Below are 19,742 nucleotides of genomic sequence, written 5' to 3'. Positions count from 1 at the left end.
GAAAGTATTCGGCCCCCTTGAACTTTTCAACCTTTTGCCACATTTCAGGCTTCAAACATAAAGATATCAATTTTTTATTTTATGTGAAGAATCACCAACAAGTGGGACACAATTGTGAAGTGGAACGAAATCTATTGGATTTTTGAAACTTTTTTAACTAATAAAAAAATGAAAAGTGGGGCGTGCAAAATTATTCGGCCCCCTTGCGTTAATACTTTGTAGAGCCACCTTTTGCTGCGATTACACCTGCAAGTCGCTTGGGGTATGTCTCTATCAGTTTTGCACATCGAGAGACTGAAATTCTTGCCCATTCTTCCTTGCAAAACAGCTCGAGCTCAGTGAGGTTGGATGGAGAGCGTTTGTGAACAGCAGTTTTCAGCTCTTTCCACAGATTCTGGATTCAGGTCTGGACTTTGACTTGGCCATTCAAACACCTGGATACGTTTATTTGTGAACCATTCCTTTGTAGATTTTGCTGTATGTTTGGGATCATTGTCTTGTTGGAAGATAAATCTCTGTCCCAGTTTCAGGTCTTTTGCAGACTCCAACAGGTTTTCATCCAGAATGGTCCTGTATTTGGCTGCATCCATCTTCCCCTCAATTTTAACCATCTTCCCTGTCCCTGCTGAAGAAAAGCAGGCCCAAACCATGATGCTGCCACCACCATGTTTGACAGTGGGGATGGTGTGTTGAGGGTGATGAGCTGTGTTGCTTTTACGCCAAACATATCGTTTTGCATTGTGGCCAAAAAGTTCGATTTTGGTTTCATCTGACCAGAGCACCTTCTTCCACATGTTTGGGGTGTCTCCCAGGTGGCTTGTGGCAAACTTTAGACGAGACTTTTTATGGATATCTTTGAGAAATGGCTTTCTTCTTGCCACCCTTCCATAAAGGCCAGATTTGTGCAGTGTAAGACTGATTGTTGTCCTATGGACAGACTCTCCCACCTCAGCTGTAGTTCTTTGCAGTTCATCCAGAGTGATCATGGCTCTTGGCCTCTTGGCTGCATCTCTGATCAGTCTTCTCCTTGTCTGAGCTGAAAGTTTAGAGGGACGGCCAGGTCTTGGTAGATTTGCAGTGGTCTGATACTCCTTCCATTTCAAGATGATCGCTTGCACAGTGCTCCTTGGGATGTTTGAAGCTTGGGAAATCTTTTTGTATCCAAATCCGGCTTTAAACTTCTCCACAACAGTATTACGGACCTGCCTGGTGTGTTCCTTGGTCTTCATGATGCTCTCTGCGCTTTCAACAGAACCTTGAGACTATCACAGAGCAGGTGCATTTATACAGAGACTTGATTACACACAGGTGGATTCTATTTATCACCATCAGTCATTTAGGACAACACTGGATCATTCAGAGATCCTCGCTGAACTTCTGGAGTGAGTTTGCTGCACTGAAAGTAAAGGGGCCGAATAATTTTGCACGCCCCACTTTTCATTTTTTTATTAGTTAAAAAAGTTTCAAAAATCCAATAGATTTCGTTCCACTTCACAATTGTGTCCCACTTGTTGGTGATTCTTCACATAAAATAAAAAATTTATATCTTTATGTTTGAAGCCTGAAATGTGGCAAAAGGTTGAAAAGTTCAAGGGGGCCGAATACTTTCGCAAGGCACTGTACAATTACAGTATTATTAATGCCATAAACCATTTCTAGTCTAATAATGAACTTCTCTCTCAATCATGTGAAAGAGAAAAACACCAAAAAGTGCAACAAAAATATGTATATTTATATTTAGTAACATAAATGATTATCAATGAGCAGTGATTTTCACCTAAAAGTAGGGAGTGCAGATTGCAAAAAAGTAGCAGGATACAGTAATATGGCTCTTTAAACAAAAGTCAAGAACTGTACCATCCTGTGACAGACCATATTAATCTTCAGTGCAGGAGTACTGTATGTAACAACAAACCATACATTTCCAACAGCTTCTCTAGACTGCAAGCCAAATGCATTAACCACCAAACACTGTGGGTCCTTTGTATATCAAACATTACAATAATTACACCCCTTTGAGAATGTGATTCTAACCCCCTTACCAATCATCTAATTAATAACCTAGGGCATCTATAAATAACACCATTTTAACAGCCTCTAGTGGCTGGACAATTGTTAGATAGTCCCCTCAAAGACTGGACTGCCACATATTTTTTCACTTTTTATTTCTTCACTTGTCATATGTAGATCAATTTGTAGGTTTCATTGTAGCTGACCCAGCTCACATAAAGGAAGTAAAATAAAGTTAATTACACTGGCTCAATATGCCTTATTTTTTCACAATTTGTCTCCGTATAATTTCAAGATAATTAGGTGACTTGGTGGATTTCCATTGGAAGGTTTCACACTCCAAGCCCTTTCAGACATCAGGTTTCAAGGTATTCTTTCAAATTCTTAATTTAATCTCTTGGTATGTTTAAAAATTTCTTAGAACTTCAATAGTGAATGTCATACTACTGCATGTATCCTTTCCATGCCTTTAATTAAGCAAATCACACATTAATTCGCCCTTATTCACTGACTATCCAAGTCATCTATTTTCCTCTATTCAGACAAGTTATTCTTTACATTGCTTTGGATTACTAACAAGGACAGCAGTTTGTCTTCTAAATCCAACCTACTGTACTGTATATCTGCATTCAGCTTCTGTACCAGCTGTATTAATGTTGTTCTGGATCTGTGTCATTGTTTCTTGTAGAGAATGTGGACTTTAGTCCAGGACATTTTGTTTCTGAAAGAGATTGCTCATGTTTTTGTCACCACCTTGTCATGGGCTAGCTAGTGACAACTATGGACACAGTATAGCAGAAACAATAACTGATATTTTATTGTAATGTAAACTATACTTGAATGTCATCAAAGATTCACATTTATCCTTATATCACCATCAATATTGTGGGTATATATCCAGATCTGTCCAAATGTATGACAGAATTAGCTATCCTTTTTCTGATATATTAAATAAGTCCAAATATTTTGACAGTAAATGTAATTTACTTGTGATTCTTCTAGATTTTTTATATAATGCACCCTTATATGGTTTAAAAACTATATAAACTTTTATTAAAAAAAGCTTTTTTAAACCTCAGGATCTACAGTAGTCTAATATGCTCTATCATGAAAAAGAAAATGTAACCAACAGAGGAAGGGACATACCCACTCAGGGATTGCTGGCAGAGTTCATCCACATAACCCTGACTTTGTCACTCTCCAAGTTTAAGGTACACACTACAATAGTATTTTCATATATTTCTTAAATGAAAATAAAGTCTTGGTCAGCATGATGTAACAGGGATTAGTGCTGCTTTACAGCTCATCTTTTGTGGGTATAATGTGTTTCATATAACATGAAATTCACCAGTTAAATGAAACTATAGGCATAATGGTTCATGGCTACATAAAGACCATATAAGGCATTAATTAGTTTTACTCATGCTCTGAAAGATGGCATCTGCTATCAGACAATACAATATACTTATGTTCTGACATTGGTTTTTGATTTGCAGGGTGAAAGAATTGAGTGCTGCCTAGTATACTTTTTTTCTGAGACATGATTGCATATGATCTTTTTGTTTTTAAAGTTTTATTACTTAATTTCAATAAATACTGAATTTTATTCTAAAAAATTATCACATGACTACATCTTTATGGGCAATCATGTTAACAATCAATTAAAGTAGGAAGTAGACCAGAATGGCTCTCTACATTGTGCATTAGCTGTACACAGACTGATGTTTAGAAAGCCAAAACACACTATGTAATCTAATAACACCGAAAATAGTATTTTGAAAGCCTCTGAGATCCTTATAATAAAATACAACATTAATCTTATGTGAAAGTTTCACTGTAAAAATCACATACAGAAAATAAAATCTACACCCCTTTGAGGTTTTGTTGCAAGATTAGATTATAGATCTATCTTATGAATTCTATTTTATTTAATTCATAGTAGCGCAGTGAAAGAAACTGTAGATGCCACACTGTCTTGTAAAAATATTCAGACTATTGCACATTTTTCATGTTTTATTGATATAAGGCTTGCAGTCATGTCACCTTGAAGTACAAATTAATGTGTTATACACAAGCTACTCCAAACATTCAAACATACTATTATAAAATATTAATATAAATAATATAAAAAACATAAATAGATCATGAATATGTAATAAAATGGAAAAGATGTGATTCCATATGTATTCAAACCCTTTAATGTGCAAACCTAAATTAACGTAGAAGCAAAAAATCTCCTTCTTGACCCAAACAATTAGTTTAGTAGCCTTTATTTACTGCATGTACAATAATAGCAATTCACGTGATTTGACAATAAATACACCCATCTCTATAAGTTTCTTCAATCAGATAGTGAATACAACCAAGATTCTGAGCTTTTTAAACAACTATATAAAGCCAGATCAGCAGAAGGATATAAAAACCTTTCAACATAAAAACCTTAATATTTTATCTGGTGAAACATAACATTAAGAAGTGGAAGGCACCAGACACTGCCTGGGTTGGGCTGTCGCTCCAACTACCTACAGTACAATACATGCTATGATCTATGTGTATATTAGTCCTGATGTAATTAACATCTTTTTAATTCCTGAGTGAACTATCAGCTTGCTATTATTGGCTTGCTATTCATGATTTGGTATTATATTAATAAATGTTATACTGTATTTGCACATCCAAGTGGAGTTAGCTACAGTACTGCTTGTTATTCTGTCCAGTTGAATCCTTCTCATTCTAATTGGTAAGTAATTCAAAACCCTGATATCACAATACTAAACTGTAAAATTGTGCCATTCATCAGCAAGAAGGTTTTGGTAACCACTCACTTGTAATAAAAATAAATAAATTAAATAATTTGAAGAAGCAAATTAATAAAAATGAAAAACCTATAACTATAAACCTAACTATAAAAACCTGAAAAATAAAACCTGTAACAATACTTTTACCATACTTTGTTAAGTAACAGTGTAGTAAAACCTATATTATTAGTGGTGATTATACATAATGACTGTTATCCCAGACTGAGCATACAAGTCTTATACTGTATTTCACAATTAGGTTTTATTAGAGTGCATGCATCTAAACATCTGGACCAGTCAGTATGTCACCCATAGAACAAAGTCCATTGAAACACACATGACTATGGGAAGAAGAAGAGAACAGCCATTTGCTCATCATGTATCATATGAGAGAAAGTTCTTCAGTATTAGGTCTGTAGAAAACAGATTGTGCCTGGTTTGCTTTCATATTATGGAGCCTTTCACTTTACATATGCCCTCAATCATTCCTTCTCTATGTACAGTACAGGTCCTCTATGTGCCCAGTTCTCAGACAGCACAAAGGAACATGTTCACAATATCATCCGTCCGTCAGATGAGACAGAGCTTTGTTTACTTAGTGTTCAACTAAGTCCTGAACTTGCTGCTGAATTACCCTGCCATCTTGATCCAATCTTTACTCACTATTTAGTAGATTGTCTCCTGTTCGTTTTTTCTGCTGGTTTATTCAATGTCCCTACCTTTCCAGTCATCTGTAAAATTCTTCGTTCAGATACTTCCAATCCCAGCTTCTTACTCATGGCTGATACCTCTCAGAATGTTCCTCTAAGAGCATTAACTGCCTGTGTCCCAACTTGTATTTTGCTACCTTTGCTAACATTGATCACACCATTTCCCTCATTAAGACAGCAGGATCAGGTGCCTGGCTTTCCAAAGCCAACATCTTAAGCAACTTCAAAACCATGTGCCTTTAATCAAATCTTTAGCATATCTTCAGTATATAGTGGCAGGGTAAATTTTACATTTCAGTTCACTTAACCAGCAGCCCAAACATTTTCAACATCTCATCTGAGCCCGTTGCTGGATTCTGCCGAATAATTAGAAGCTTTCCTTTCTTCTTTATCTCCTTGATGATTTCCCTACAATAGATTTTCCTAAATCACCCCCTGCCGGTGCCTTGCCCACCCTGATCTCTGTTTTTCCAAAACTTGATCTTGCTAAGGAAAAGACTGTTGGGGCCTCTACAAGCTTAGATTTCTCCTGGGAATCCTTCTCAGCTTTGAAGAGTTTCCTGCCTCCTTGTCTTGCAACAAGCTTCATTTGTATCTCTCCACCTACTTGTCAGCTGTTGTACTAAAATAGGTCTATTGTCCTTTGTGGGACACCTCAACTATGCCAACTATTTTTAAAATATTTGTTACATACAACTTTTACTCCCTACATCAGTCCTTGTGAACCTCCGTATGAATTACCTCCAGATCGTAACTGAATTCACTTTCAATTCCAGGACATTATAACACCATCTGGATTTTACTCTGAACACTTTTGTGGCTATTCATTGCAAATAGGGGCAGTCACAATACATTCCTAATTATCTAATCAATTTACACAATGTTTTTTAGAGGTATACCACACATGCATCAAACCCAATACTGATATCCTCAAAAGTATTTTTTAAGTACCTAACAGCCTAGCAAAAGCCTTAGGCTAGGTCCTGGTGTTTTATTTTCTAAATTCTGCATTGGTGTTTGGGGTCCTGCTTGTCTGAGGCTAACCAAAACTGACGTTATGCCAAAACTCTTTATTCCTACAATAAACTTTTGAATAGATATAAAACATTTCTGATTGGTTGTTATTTCTTGTGAAGATGAGTTTGTAAAGCTTTTCACAAGAGAAAGTGATTTGCACCTCATTGTAGAGGTACACATTTGCACACGTCCTAAAGCTTTGGTAAGTACAGTATGCATGACTTGAGTAGCAAAATATCTTGCTCTCTGCTGAGATAAAGAAAGATACTCTATATGGTGAAGTTTCTCACTTTCACATGAATCCACTGAATGACTACATCTAAACTGAAAATTAGCCTTACTTTTTTGATGTACTATAGAAAATTGGCCTTGTATAAATAAAGTATACCATATATCAGTATTTACTAAACTTAACAAAAGATCTTAAGCTCCTCCCCTTCCTTTGGACAGTATTGCTTCAATTGTTTTTGATGTACTGAGTATTCTGTTTTAGAGATTTTAATGGTAATTAGCAGCAAGATTATACAAGATGATTTCTGAGGCTAATATCTCTGCTAACTATACTTAAATTTACAGTATATTGCTGGGGTAAGGAATGTAAAGGATATTTTCTGATTTAAATGATTGCATAACAAGGTGTTTAATATAGTGCATATTCAGCATGTTTTGTGGTCAACCCCTTTTCATGTTCATATAGCTTATAAAGCGAATGTAATTGTACTTCGTTATCTTTGTTTGGATAGATGAGTCGCAGGGTTAGATCCACATGATCCAGACTTGGCCTGGAATCAAGCCTGCAGCACATAGTGAAGGATTTTATGTCCTGCCAACTTACTGAGTCTTTCAGCATCCTGCTATTTTTACACCTGCCTCCAGCAGTTGAAAGCAGCAGAACAGAAGGTATATTCCTTCGTCCCTTAATTTGTTTTCATCACAGACATTACGGTGCTAGATACTACATCTCATTACACAACAAAACATCTAAAAAAAAGGTTGGTGATTAATTCTATTGGGACACTGTAGATGGCTCATGAGAGTGATATAGATGTGGCTATTGTGCATAAAGCAATTTGTCACACACATAACAGAGGGAATCAGTTTATAAGATGTAAAAAAGAGACAATAGCAATTTATTGACTATTTTGGACTCTTTATCACTAATTTACAAATCCACGTTTCTTTGTCTGTTTTTAAAATTATGTTTTTCTATCTTTTTTATAAGGATGAATTAATTTTGAAAGCTTATGTAATGCAATTTAAAAAAAAACAAAAATGGGGCATATTGCTTGACTGAAGTATTACTATGACAAATGCATGGGAAATATTACAATATATTCTACAAAATAGTAGAATAATAAGCTAAAAAAGCAATTAAAGAAAATATTATTTTGCATATGATTAGATGAAAACAGGTTACGCACTATTATTATTGAAGTAATACAGTACATTACAGGTATAATGTGGCATATTAAAAGACTAGTATTAATATTAATCCTTTAAAATCGCAAAAAAAAATGCATAGAAACAACCCTCATAACATCCAGCATGTTCTTAGAGAAAGAACGATTAGAATATATACAAATGTTTCACGAACAACAGACTCTGGATTACCTGCAAATGTGTGTTTACCATATCCAGAATGCACTGATCTGGTGAGGGATAAGATTTCCAGCTTCGTAAAAGTAACTTGCTGTTGTACGTTTCTGGTAGATCTTGGCCTAGAAGAGACAAAGTTTAAATTAAAATGTTTTGTTTATTTTCTCAGCTCTACATAAAGGTGTTTTGTTCTGCATAACATAATAAATATTATAAATGAGATGAAGGAATTCAGCTAGTTTAGCATTGTTTTTTAACTTGTCAAAATAAGTGTAGAATATATATATTTAAAAATTGCTGATATCTGATATAATTGTAAGCAGGGTACACCTGCTTCATTATGCAAACTTTAAAAGACATATGCAACTGTTTCTGAGCCACTACACTTCATTACATACATCAGAGAATCCACTCTTGGAGTCTAAAATGTTATCATGAGCTAGATTGCTGAAAGAGGTGGGTTCAAAGCTGCCGTAAAATTACCTGGAGAAGGTTCTATTTCCACCTGCTGAGCTGGATCATAACGGTGCAAGAAGCCAGACTCTTCAAGGGACTTAGAAATGTCTGGCTCTCCATGGATTGGCTGTGCCACACCAAGTGAAGAATCTGGCTTTATTCCAGTAGCTGGTGCCTCTGGAGTCCACTGTTAGAAAGTTAGAATTCAAAATGTAGATGACAAGATAAAATACAAATATAAAAACATAAGGAAACAAATATGGAACTGGAAACATGTACAAATATTTACTCAGGGTGTTAAACATTTATAGTACTCAGTCTTTGTTTTAAACACTGATCATTTATTCATGAAGACAAATTTCCAGGAATCGGTCAATAAGTCCTGTCAGAATGGGGATAGGAGTTTCTCTTTGTCCTTCCAAGGTCTCTAGCAAACTAACATCTGCATGAATACATTACTGCAATGAAAAATGTTTTGAGTGGTATAAAAAGAATACAAACCAATTGTTAAAAACTTCATATTTTCAATTCCCGTTCCCCTTCTCCAAAAAGTAAATGAAAAGTTCATTATTCAGTGACACTTTCTAAATACTGTACTTTATGTACACCCCAGCTTTCTTTCTAAATATAGAGAAAGCCTTTAATATTCAGATAGACATTGTAGCCTCCTCCACACCATGCACAAGCTTAGACCCGCACAAAAGGAAAGAGGAAATCTTATTCTTAAAAATGTTAAACTAAAAACCAAAATTCAGTTATCCTGATGTCTGAGACATACTGCATCAATGACAGCATAAGCATCAGAGGAACAGAAATAACAGTCACACTTAATCAATGTAATATGCTTTGTGGATGAGCATCTTCTGACATATATATAATCACACAAGTTTAAAGTAAAGAGTAGTTAAACATTTACACAAGGGTAACAAAAAATAGAAACATCATGTATACAAAAACAGTAGAAAAAACAGAACTAAATATAGGTTTATAGTAAATAATGCTTGTATTCTTCCTGTGCTTTTACAATTACTATAGTATAAACCAACCTCAGGTGCTACGCGGAGGTGAGTGAAGGCAGGGAATTCTCTGGTAGAACTAACTTTATCACAGCACACCAGACATTGAAATGTTGTTTCCTTAGACATACACCTATAACCTTAACCTTGTAGTTGGTTTTAAGCCTGGAGGCCTCTGAGTTGAAAACTTCAGTTTAATTTCAAAACCTCTGCATGTGTTCTGGATGTCTGTAGAGGAAAGTATTTATTATTTTAAAAAATGTTATTGTGCCTTATGGTGGACTGTTGTATTTAAAGTAAGGTGATTGTGATTGTTAAATTAGGTCTGCCTAGTCATGGAGAACTATGGTATTAATGATATCTATGCATGAAGCTTTCACTTTAATCAGAAAACGTAAAACACATTAACAAACATGTTTTTAATATACAGGTACCATATATAAATATTTTCAAGAGGGCTTATCATGTGTTCTTATTTAAATATTTAACACCTGAAGGACTGCAAAAACTAATGACATTTTTACATTACGTATGAATAAGAAATGTTCATATTCCTACATATGAATAAGAAATATTAGAATACTGAATGCAGTATTAATTATTAAACATTTCAACAGCAAGTATGAAGACAAATCAAAAAAGGCTTATCAAAGTCCAATGATGCCTATGCTTAAGCCAGACCCAATTTTTAAAAAATGTTTTTAATGTAATTATCTTGTTTTCATTTATTAATTCACAAATTGCACCTACATAAACATGTCTGGCAAACCTACTGTATACTACGACTTTAGAAAATACAGTATCTTTTTGTTGTTAAAAAAATACAACTACTGTATACCAAAACTCTAGTTATGTCAATCACTTCTAGTCAACTGCTAAACCAGCAATAAGTCACTGAAGAAGCAACTGATATACTGTATTGAGCAAACTGATAAACACAGGATGTACTATAAAAATTCTATCTGTTTATTAAATGACTCACACCTATCCACCCCTCTCATCAGCCAAGGGGTTGGCTCACAGTATCCCTAAGGATAACTCAGTGCTTGTAGTAGTGGCTTCTATTGCCTTGTGTTTAACTGTATTCAAATCACAATTTGTAAACCAAAATGTTTGAATGTTATCCCTAACAGGGTCATACTAAGTAAAGTGTATCTTAACCTTTATAGCTTTGGGATGAGTACTCGGTCCACATGTTCCGTGTTCAATATACCCTATATGCACCTTTGAATTGTTTGCAGGAAAACATGGTTTTGGGATTAAGGGTCACGTTCCTCATCCTGTCATAAATGTTATCTATAAAAACTACTTTTGAAAAAGACAAAAAAAAATGTCAGTTTTAGGTATTCATATACCCTGTTAATACATAATTAAAATTAGTAGAAACAATGTGACAGAACTTAACAGCCCTTTTTAATTTCAGGAATTTGGTCTGAAAATACTACAAGGCCTTTTTCACAGACACATATACAGATAATGGGAATTATTTGATTTTTGAATCCTAAATTGTTTAGGCAGACTGACCTAAAATATTTCTTGCCATTTAAGGTCATCACACTTTCCACTTGAATATAAATCTCGGAAGGGTAGAGAGGGACTGATCTGAAATGTACATTTATAATGTGCAAATGATTAGGCTTATTCTAGTTAATATGAAAAAAGGGAATTTAATATTGTGTCTGTAGATTTACATTTTACCTTGAAGGGAACTGCACACAGCAGTTTGTCATCAGCAAGCAGTGGCTGGCGAGAATACTCCCAGATGAACCAGATGTCATGTGTGATCAACTTCCACAGTAAGTCAAACACCTAGGAAACAAATCAAGAACACCCTCAAAGCATAGACTATAGTGTAATTTCCAATGAAACAAGACCATTCTAGCTTTTCATTTAAACATTTTTCTAGTTTCAGACACCACTTTAGCACTTGCACAGAATAATAATAATTACACTTTTATACTGTAGCGCTTACTGAATGCTCCACTCAAAGTGCTCTACAGGTAATGGGGACACCCATCCACCACCACCAATGTGCAGCCCCACCTGGATGATGTGACGGCAGTCATAGTGCACCAGGACACTCACCACACACCAGCTATCAGTGGGGAGGAGAACAGAGTGATGAAGCCAATTCATAGATGGGGATTATTAGGAGGCCATAATTGGTAAAGGCCGATGGGAAATTTGGCCAGGACGCTGGGGTTACACCACTACTGTTTTCAAGAAACACCCCGGGATTATGTCCACAGAGAGTCAGGACCTTGGTTTTACGTCTCAAGGATGGCACCTTTTTACAGTATGGTGTCCCATCACTATACTGGGGCATTAAGACCCACACAGACCACAGGGTGAGCGACGTATGCTGGACCCACTAATACCTCTTCCACCAGCAACCTTAATTCTTAATTGTTTTCCAATAGTACTGACCAGGCTCACACCTGCTTAGCTGGTTTACTGCCAGTTGTGAGTTGCAGGGTGATATGGCTGCTGGCAACATAATCCAGCAGTTTACTTTAATTCATACACAGAAGCAAAAAAAAATTGTTATACAAATCGGAAGCTCACAAACTTTTTATATGGACTGATTTCTCAGTACTTAAGCAACGTAAATATGTAAATTTGTGCTGTATAGTTAAGTCCACTACACACATGCTATACAGTAGTTGTACTGTACTTTCATTAGTTAAGCAAGAACTACACTTTATTAATCAATGCTGACTAGAATTTACATCTAAATATTGTTTCTACTGTATAAATACAATAAAAGCATACAATAAAATTAAGATTTATTGGCCTATAATCAAGGGAGCCATTGACACAGTGATTAGCATTGTTGCCTTGCAGCGCTGGGAACCTTGGTTTAGTTCGTAGCGTGGTATCTGTGTGGAGTTTTCATTTGTATGTTTTCCCCATGTTTCTGTGGGTTTCTTCTGGGTGCTCCAGTTTCCACCCACAGTCCAAAGACATACTGGTAGGTTAATTGATTTCTGGAAAAATTCGTCCCTGTGTGAGTGTGTGCATGTTTGCATCTGTGCATGCCCTGTGATGGACTGACTTTTCTCATCTATGGTATCCTGTCCTGTGCCCAATGCTTGCTGGGATAGGCTCCAGCTCCCCCACAATCCTGTATTTGATAAAGTGGTCAGAAAATGAATGAATGGATGGAGTGGTACTACTACCAAAATACTTCTGCCTCTTCTGTACCAATACAAAACTTGTACAAACACTGCCTAAGACTAGATGTTAATTTCTTCCCCACTTAGTCTCATTTAGCACATTAGCCATTTCCTTTTCATTGTCTAGAAGTTCCCCCTGATTTTTTAGGATATGGTACATATCACTTCATCCTTTACTGTTAATATAATCTGGACCTTTCTAATATGTTTTACCAATGCAATTCACTGTACTCTCTTTTTCTTTAACTGGACCCTGTTGGTGTTAAATAATTTTATTTATTAAAGTATTTTCTTTTATATTTCTCCTAATCAATTTGTTAAACCATTAAGGATATTATTTTTAAAGTTTCAGCTCTACTCACTCTTGTGATAAATCTTTTTTCTGTACTTCAAACACAGTTGTTTTAAACTGTTTCCATCCTTTCTCCACCAATTTAATTTTACTTTTCCTTTGTCTCATTCCTTCAAAATTTGCTTTCTTGAAATTTCAAACTTTCGAACCAAACCGGAACTTGATACTACTTCGTCTTGATTGGAATTTAATTGTATATACGGTGCAGTACATTGAGACTTAACTTCAAAGATATGTGAAAACATGAGACTTGCTCCCCAGCCATGTTATCAAAGTCAATAGCCTGTCTTCTGCATGAGTTCACATTAGATTTTCAGATCAATTAGTTATTAGCCACCGAATGTGCTAGATAGACCAACTGGCCTGTCCTAATTTCCATCCTTTCTTGAGCTCTTATGTAAATGGTTACTTTATCAGCAGTAGTTCCTAAACAGAGCTACATTTTAGGGGAAGTAGTTTATAGCTTTAACCACAGTAGCTACTGTACATTTTCAAAGCTGATTCTCCAACAAGTCATTATTTTTCTGTTTTTCAAGAATTTTATAGTTTTTGGTTTGAGTGATTTAATGAACTTTCTCATTTCTGTTACATTGGCAGCAGCACATAAAGAGGATATCATACATAATGAAATAGAATTCAATGTATAAAAAAGTAATCAGATGTGACCACATGACAACATTGATTAATCTCCTCTGTTTAGATTTTATAAAGTTATTTTAGGAGTAATCCATTTCTCCAATCTCCTTTATACAGTATATCATTGCCTAAAATATTGTCATATGTAATCAGATACAAACTTACAAATACAGTACTTCATTGAACAAATGAAATGCTCTTCATCCTACAGTACAAAAATAAATGAATTAAAGAATTACCTGTAAATTGTAGCCTTAATTTTCAGCTTTGTAAATAAAATAGCTTCATTTATTTTTGGCATGTTATGATTTGAAGTCTCAACCAGCTCTATCAAAACATTGTTTAACAGCATAGATTTTTTGGAAGAAAATTATTATAATAATATTATCTCATTTAAGATTTAAATGTAACATACAAGCATTCTCAAACATTTAGAGTTTGTATTTCAAGATTAGAAAAACACTGATTATGAGGGGGAAGCTAGTGAAATTAAAACAAATGTTTTCTTTTTAATTTAAATTTTTGTAATCTAGTACAATAGTCCCTCTGTATGTTTTGCAATATGATGTAATTCCTCAGCTAAACAGATTTATGAACAATATTGCATGTGTTTATTTTTGCTGCCTTTGAAGAGTTTTGGATCATCTTGTTTTTGAGCAAGATGTCCCTGGGATTTAACTACAGCGCCCAGGGATATTTTCTAGATATCTACAGAAATCTATGCTTAATTGGATAGATAAAAAACACTAAATTCCTGCAACAGACACTCAGCGTCATTTGCTTTCCAATGGTGATGATAAAGATTAGAAGGATTAATATTGGAATTAATAGTGATATTCTAAAACAGTTAAAATCCTAGCATAATTTATATGCCAATATTTGTTTTGGTGCTGTTAGTTTTGCTTTTTCTATGAATGAATCTCTCATCCGTGCTGGTGTGTAATGCAGCATTTGTTGAGAGCAACCAGGGGTCCCAGCATCTGATTGAACTAAAACAGAATATACCGCGCAGTCACTTGCCACTAGCGCCAGTCTCAGCTGCATCGAATATCTATTTTTAACTGAGTAACCATAGAGAGCACAAACTTGTTTTTTTACAATTTGTGGTTATAGAAGGGCAGATCACTTGGGATTGATCTTCTCAACACAACAACCTTGACTGAAAACTCAGGCTGGGCTCAGCCAAGCAAGTCTCATTGCCACTATTCTCTGATCAAGCTAAGGATAAAAAACTCTTTATACAGCAGGACTGGAGAAACTTTGTTCTGTTTCATCACCTTCACTAGCAAGTAATTTGTGCTTGTGTTGTGGAGCGCACACATACTCCTAAGGTCATGGAAAAATAAAAATATGCATTTTTTCCACTCGGGTGTAAATACGCATAATAGGGGTGGGAACTTTGTTTTTGTTGCTGTGGGTGGCCAACATTTCTTTTGTGGATGAGAAGAACACTTCTAGAGGGGAGAGTTACCAAACTTCTTTGTTCAGTAGAGCAATGTTTTTCATTACCTAGAGAGAGGGAGCGTAGCATATGGGAAACAATATTTGAGGGGTTCTGGAAGTGTCCTAGAGAGAAACATCTTAAAGCAACAGGTAAAGGAAAGAGATGCAATGTTTAGGCTGTGGAGTCTTCTTCAGGTGTAGAAGGCTGAAACGTTGTCTCTTTTCTTTTCAGCATGGAATAAACCTCTATGTGTTCGTTTGCAGCCAACACATGCTGAAGCAGCCCCCTACTTCAACAACGATTTAAGCTGTGCCTCAGTCCCACCGGTGTCCCACTGGCACCAGGTATAAGACATCAGAAGTGACTACATGCCCTTCTCTCTAGAATGTCATGAATTTTAAAATTACCTAAATATTTTTTAATGCATATTATTGTCATTAAAGTTGATTCCTGTTAATTCCCTATTGCAATTTCCCCAAAGGCATTATAATTAGACTAAAATCATTAGTAAAATCAGTTATTCATATCGAACATACAGTTTCTCATGCAAACTGAGAGTGAACACATTAAGTGCTACATTAAGGCCCCAGATCCCAGATATAGTGGTGACTACCTCTGGTTTATTTTCTGTACATACATGTTTGGGTTTTTTTGTGGTAGCTATTGCATAGCAGTTGATGATGTCATGTTCAGGGACGACTCCTGCCTTCTTGAGCTCATCCACAAACCACTCCACTCTGGTAATGACCTGCTGTTGGGTGAGTCCATCCATGCTTTGCATCCTTCTTACTGTTTTCCCAGTATAACCTATAGAACATAGGCAGTTAGTTCTATTTAGTGACACAATACTCTTTTAATCATTTCTTTATAAATATGTAAAGTGGATTTCCTTTTATTTTCTTTTTAATGTCATCCTGTAAGTTTGGTTTTACGTTATACAACAGAACAAACTTGATTATACTATAAACCTTAGAAATACAAAAAAATAAAAATAAAAAGGCCATCTGTGGCAATAAAATATTGAACACAGAATCACTGAATTATGTAAGTTTTATATACTGTATATTTCCTTTATATATATATCACGTATGTACACAATTAATTATACTATAAGACTAAAGCAAATGTCAAAAATAACAGATAAAGTGGGAATGTGACAAACTACTGACAAATGTTACATGAACATAGATTACTGTGCACTGCCACCTAGCCACAGTGTAATGCATTCTCTTTTCAGTGACCATGAACTGAAAATGAATCAACTGAAGATAATTTTATTCATTATCGATTATTTCCCTGTGCATGCATTTTGATATTATCAATTATCCTGCCAAGAATAGTCATGTGAGAAATACCTGATCATAACCATGGAGATCATGTTTTCATTGAGCATTTAACTTTCTTAGGTTATGAAATAAAGTGTTAAAATGACAAAAACCCCAAAATGTATATTATAAATTCAGTGCTATATTTCGTAGTACTTGCACAATGTAGTACAATATATCCATATCGTTTATACTATGCATTATAGTAGTTTAAACATTATACATTAGTGAGATAACACATTTTACCTTTGACGTAAATCACTTATTGTTAATTAAAACGTTACAATAGTATTTAATCTTAAATAGATGACTAATCATATATGAAGGAAACAAGCACACAAACTGCAGTACAATCCTGTTAATCTAAAACATTTCAATCGAAGCAATAAAAAAGTTGTTTTTAATGCTTTTATGAAGAATACAAGAACTTACTTTCTAAAAGAGCTTTCAAATTTGTGTCAGTGAAGAGATCTTTAACCACATTGTTGACATGGTGGCCAGATTCCATCAGACGTATATTAGCCCATGAAGTAAATCCATTTATTTTAGATAGGAAAGCCATCTGAGCGTTTTTTTTGCTAACAGAATTATCTGGAAAAACACAAATTCAGTTTTATGGGTAATTTATTTTAAGGTACATTTATTACAAGGGTGCAAGAGTTTGAAAAAGTGGGGGGAAAAAAACAGAAAAGGCATAATTTAACATCATTATACGCCCTTAAAAATCTACAGATAGGAAAAGATGTAATATTAATAATTAGATAACAGTTTTCCTGGATGTTTATATCCTGTTTTATTAGTGCAAAATCCTGCAGTCCAGGTTGTAACTTTGAAGGATTTACAAATATGCAGATGCATTAATCTAGAGAACCAGCATAAAGTATGAAACTTGAAAGATTCATGACAGGCATTTTGAAGATATTTTGACGTTTATTTTTACCTGAAAATTTACACCAAAAGCAACAGATGGATATGCAATACTCATTTATTCATATTTTCAGAAAAAAACAGAGTATATATTCTAAAAAAAATAAAAATAAATGAAAGACCTCAAGCTCAGTACAACATATCCTATAATTTATTCTAACAGGATTTTCAAATTACATCAGTACAGATGTAAGCTTTTTAACAGTAGGTTAACTATCTTCCACCTTCAGAAGGTGCTGGTCTGTACCGTAAATATTATTACATTTACTTACATTCAACTTAAAAAAGTATCAAGCTGTGTAGCTGAATATCTCCATGCCTTGGGGATTTACCATCTGCAGCAAAAGTCATGTTGTTACCTAGTTACACTGTTGTAAATATCAAAGGTTCTTTTATATATAACGATACTTCCTTTCAAACATACTGTATCACATTGCATACTTACCAATGTCCCCTCCCATTAAAGAAGTGATATCATCTCAACTTTTGTTTCCCTCCTAATGCAAGATTCCTGTGTTTTCCTAAGCACAGCACCATTTTGTTTGTTGTCTCCATAGCAACTTCTTTTCTGCAGACTGCTTGGTGCAAAACAGCTTACAACATTTTTCATGCACTGTCCATAAACATGACCTGTGTTTTTGTTCTCCAGAAAGGCAGAATTATTCTAATTCCTATAATGACCTATAGTCATACTTTCTGTGTCCTTATCCGAGGCTGGAAAGTACATTTGTAGAGTCTTGTTTCACAAGCTATTTTGCTGGGAAATAGCATGGACAGGTGTTAGAAGTTTAAAATATTTCAATTGAAAATAATTTTCAATTTCATTAATGCAGCATTGACAATAGGGAAAAAAACCTGCCAAACCTAAAATGACTTACAATGTTATACAATACTGATTTTTTTGTCCAAAAATAAAAAAGTCAACTTAGACATTGTTATGCATAACCGTAGCAGTAAAGATATTATTTAGAAATATTGTGCAGTCACTGAGCATTCTAATCACCCTCAATTCAATGCAGGCAAAGGAGAGCCACGAAGTGGGCAGACAGTGGACACTTATACTAAACTCAAGTCTTTCTTTGTAACGACTTGAGGTAAAGACACCCAAATATAATATCATAAGCTCAGAAGTGAATTGTCAAGCTAGACTAGCTCAGCATTTTAGAGCCTTGGCCATCATAAGGCTACCTAACTCTAACAATGATGATCTTGCTATGTTAGCAGCTGCCATTTTTTACAAACTAGATTGCAGTTGTTTTGGTATTCTCCTCGAAATACAGTAACATATCAGCCAATTGAAATCTGAAGAGACCTTCAGAAAAGGGGTCTATTTTATTTTTAGAAATATTAGTTTCCTTCTCGAGACATACATCAGACAAAGTATTTTTTTTTTGTTTTGATGTACTTACTTGTTATAGGAAAAAACATTCCCTTCAGTTTAGTAGTAAAACTATTTTCTTTTTCCAGGATTGGGCATTTAATAAGAATGCAGAGCAGGTGTTGATCTACTGTAGTTGGATTCCCTCTACTGCACAACAATATACAGTTACAGACATAAGCACTCTCAGTTCTAGCACTGTTATTTTTCTAAGGTATAATAATAATAATAATAATAATAATAATAATAATTGCTTACACTTATATAGCGCTTTTCTGGACACTCCACTCAAAGCGCTTTACAGGTAATGGGGACTCCCCTCCACCACCACCAATGTGCAGCATCCACCTGGATGATGCGACGGCAGCCATAGTGCGCCAGAACGCTCACCACACATCAGCTATCAGTGGGGAGGAGAGCAGAGTAATGTAGCCAATTCATAGAGGGGGATTATTAGGAGGCCATGATTGGTAAGGGCCAATTGGAAATTTGGCCAGGACGCCGGGGTTACACCCCTACTCTTTTCGAGAAGCGCCCTGGGATTTTTAATGACCACAGAGAGTCAGGACCTCGGTTTTACGTCTCATCCGAAGGACGGCGCCTGTTTACAGTATAGTGTCCCCATCACTATACTGGGGCATTAGGACCCACATGGACCACAGGGTGAGTGCCCCCTGCTGGCCCCACTAACACCTCTTCCAGCAGCAACCTTTGCCAAAAAGTAGTTTGGCAAACTTATTAAACTTAATAATCCAAGCAAGCAGGATTTAGTTTAATTCTTTAAATAAAGGGGGTTGGAGTTCTAATTTCTACACCTCTACAGATATCTGCAGAACTAAACATTTACTCTTAATCTTAGTCTTAAAAAGTTAATTCCCTAGAAAGTGTCTAGGAGCTGGGC

General features: G+C 35.3%; 1 protein-coding gene across 1 annotated transcript in view; it reads right to left on the bottom strand.

Moving 5' to 3' along the window:
• LOC148654656 (uncharacterized) overlaps nucleotides 1-18,077 on the bottom strand; it is a 113,043-nt gene extending 94,966 nt beyond the window's left edge. The window contains exons 1-6 of the mRNA XM_088647225.1: nucleotides 17,909-18,077; nucleotides 16,969-17,127; nucleotides 15,849-16,018; nucleotides 11,302-11,412; nucleotides 8,615-8,774; nucleotides 8,147-8,253 (exon numbers count right to left, since the gene is read on the bottom strand). Of these exons, the coding sequence (XP_088503351.1) occupies nucleotides 8,147-8,253; nucleotides 8,615-8,774; nucleotides 11,302-11,412; nucleotides 15,849-16,018; nucleotides 16,969-17,127; nucleotides 17,909-17,924 (723 nt within the window). The 5' untranslated portion in view covers nucleotides 17,925-18,077. The remainder of the gene's footprint in view (nucleotides 1-8,146; nucleotides 8,254-8,614; nucleotides 8,775-11,301; nucleotides 11,413-15,848; nucleotides 16,019-16,968; nucleotides 17,128-17,908) is intronic.
• Nucleotides 18,078-19,742: the final 1,665 nt, after the last annotated feature.

This window comes from Lepisosteus platostomus, chromosome 9 (genome assembly GCF_059453375.1).
Source record: "Lepisosteus platostomus isolate fLepPlt1 chromosome 9, fLepPlt1.hap1, whole genome shotgun sequence".
NCBI lineage: Eukaryota > Metazoa > Chordata > Actinopteri > Semionotiformes > Lepisosteidae > Lepisosteus > Lepisosteus platostomus.
The sequence above is the reverse complement of the archived record's forward strand: the minus strand, read 5'-3'. Positions and strand labels throughout refer to the sequence as shown.